The 1,256-nt window shown below is 60.6% G+C and overlaps 1 protein-coding gene across 1 annotated transcript in view; it reads left to right on the top strand.

Annotated features, from left to right (window-relative positions):
* Positions 1–2: 2 nt before the first annotated feature.
* Positions 3–1,256, top strand: part of H696_01705 (hypothetical protein) — a 2,159-nt gene continuing 905 nt past the window's right edge. Inside the window, exons 1-3 of the mRNA XM_009495612.1 lie at positions 3–296; positions 547–696; positions 917–1,200. Coding sequence (XP_009493887.1) covers positions 39–296; positions 547–696; positions 917–1,200 — 692 coding nt within the window. The 5' untranslated portion in view covers positions 3–38. The remainder of the gene's footprint in view (positions 297–546; positions 697–916; positions 1,201–1,256) is intronic.

Here is a 1,256-nt window from a genome sequence, read left to right as displayed (position 1 = left end):
CCCCCCCCTTCTCTTCCCGCTCTGCGATCGATTGCACGATGACCACCGGCTTGGTCCAGCGCCGCCGGGGGAATGCCGGGGCCTCGGCCTCTGGCAGCTCCGTCCACGGGGGAGACTCCACCATCTCGCAGGGGTCTGGCGCCCCCGGAGGGCCGATGCACTTTGAGTCCAGCTCGGCCACCTCGCCCGACGAGGATGTCGATCTCTTTGACGACGGCAACGATCTGGATGCCAATAAGCGGATTAAGCTCACCCTCCTGGAGGAGGTGGTCCTCCTGGGGCTGAAGGACGAGGAGGTACGCACATGTGCATCCTTTGACTCCTGTCATTCACACACACACACGCACACGCACATACATATACATGTGTATATTTTTGCCTAGGCACAGAGTATGACCTCTTACCGCCATGTACTTTGAGGAGCTCCTAATCTTGTGCCCCTCCCCCCCTCCTCCTCCTCCTCCTCTCTCTCTGTCTCTCCCTCCCACCACCACTACCGCCACCGCTGTTGCCGCCCCATCTGGCTGATGGCGTCATCATGCGCAGGGCTATCTCTCCTGGTGGAATGACAACATTTCATACGTCCTTCGTGGGTGTATCCTGCTTGAGCTGAGCTTCCGCGGGCGGATTGATACCACCAAGGATTCCCGCCGGCGCGCTTTCCCCGAGCGCTGCATAGAGGTCATCGACCGGACTGTGCGTGTTCTTTTGCCAAGAGACCGCGGCTACTCCCACCCCTCACAGGGGTGAGGCTCGCATGCGCCCGCTTTTCTATTGTGCTTCCCGGGCTTTGTTTCCCCCTTCCCCCCCATCCCCCCTCCCCCTCTCCCCCCTTCTCACCATCTCCCTCTCTATCACGCACACGCACACACACACACATACACACATACACACATGCGTGCTCCCTCCCCCAAAGCCCACTGGCGATGTCCTCCTCGATGAGGCCACTCGACACATCCTCTCGGAGACCGCCAGCATTGCTGACTGGATGGATTACCTGTCCGGCGAGACGTGGCACCTGCTGCGCATGGGCTACCAGCTGAAGCAGGTCCGCGAGCGTGTGCAAAAGTCCCTCGTGGATAAGGGCGTCCTCCGGACGTCGCGCACTGGCTTCCTTCTGTTCGACACTGCCACGCACCCTTTGTCCGATCGCGCGGCCAAGCAGCTGGTCATCACGCGGCTGGTTGATTGTTTGATGCGGTTCGTTGCTTTTCAAGGCCCGCACATGCGAAAGCCAGCTTCTTTTGCCTCCCCCC

Source organism: Fonticula alba (assembly GCF_000388065.1).
Source record: "Fonticula alba strain ATCC 38817 unplaced genomic scaffold supercont2.2, whole genome shotgun sequence".
In the NCBI taxonomy this organism is placed as follows: Eukaryota; order Rotosphaerida; family Fonticulaceae; genus Fonticula; species Fonticula alba.
The sequence above is the reverse complement of the archived record's forward strand: the minus strand, read 5'-3'. Positions and strand labels throughout refer to the sequence as shown.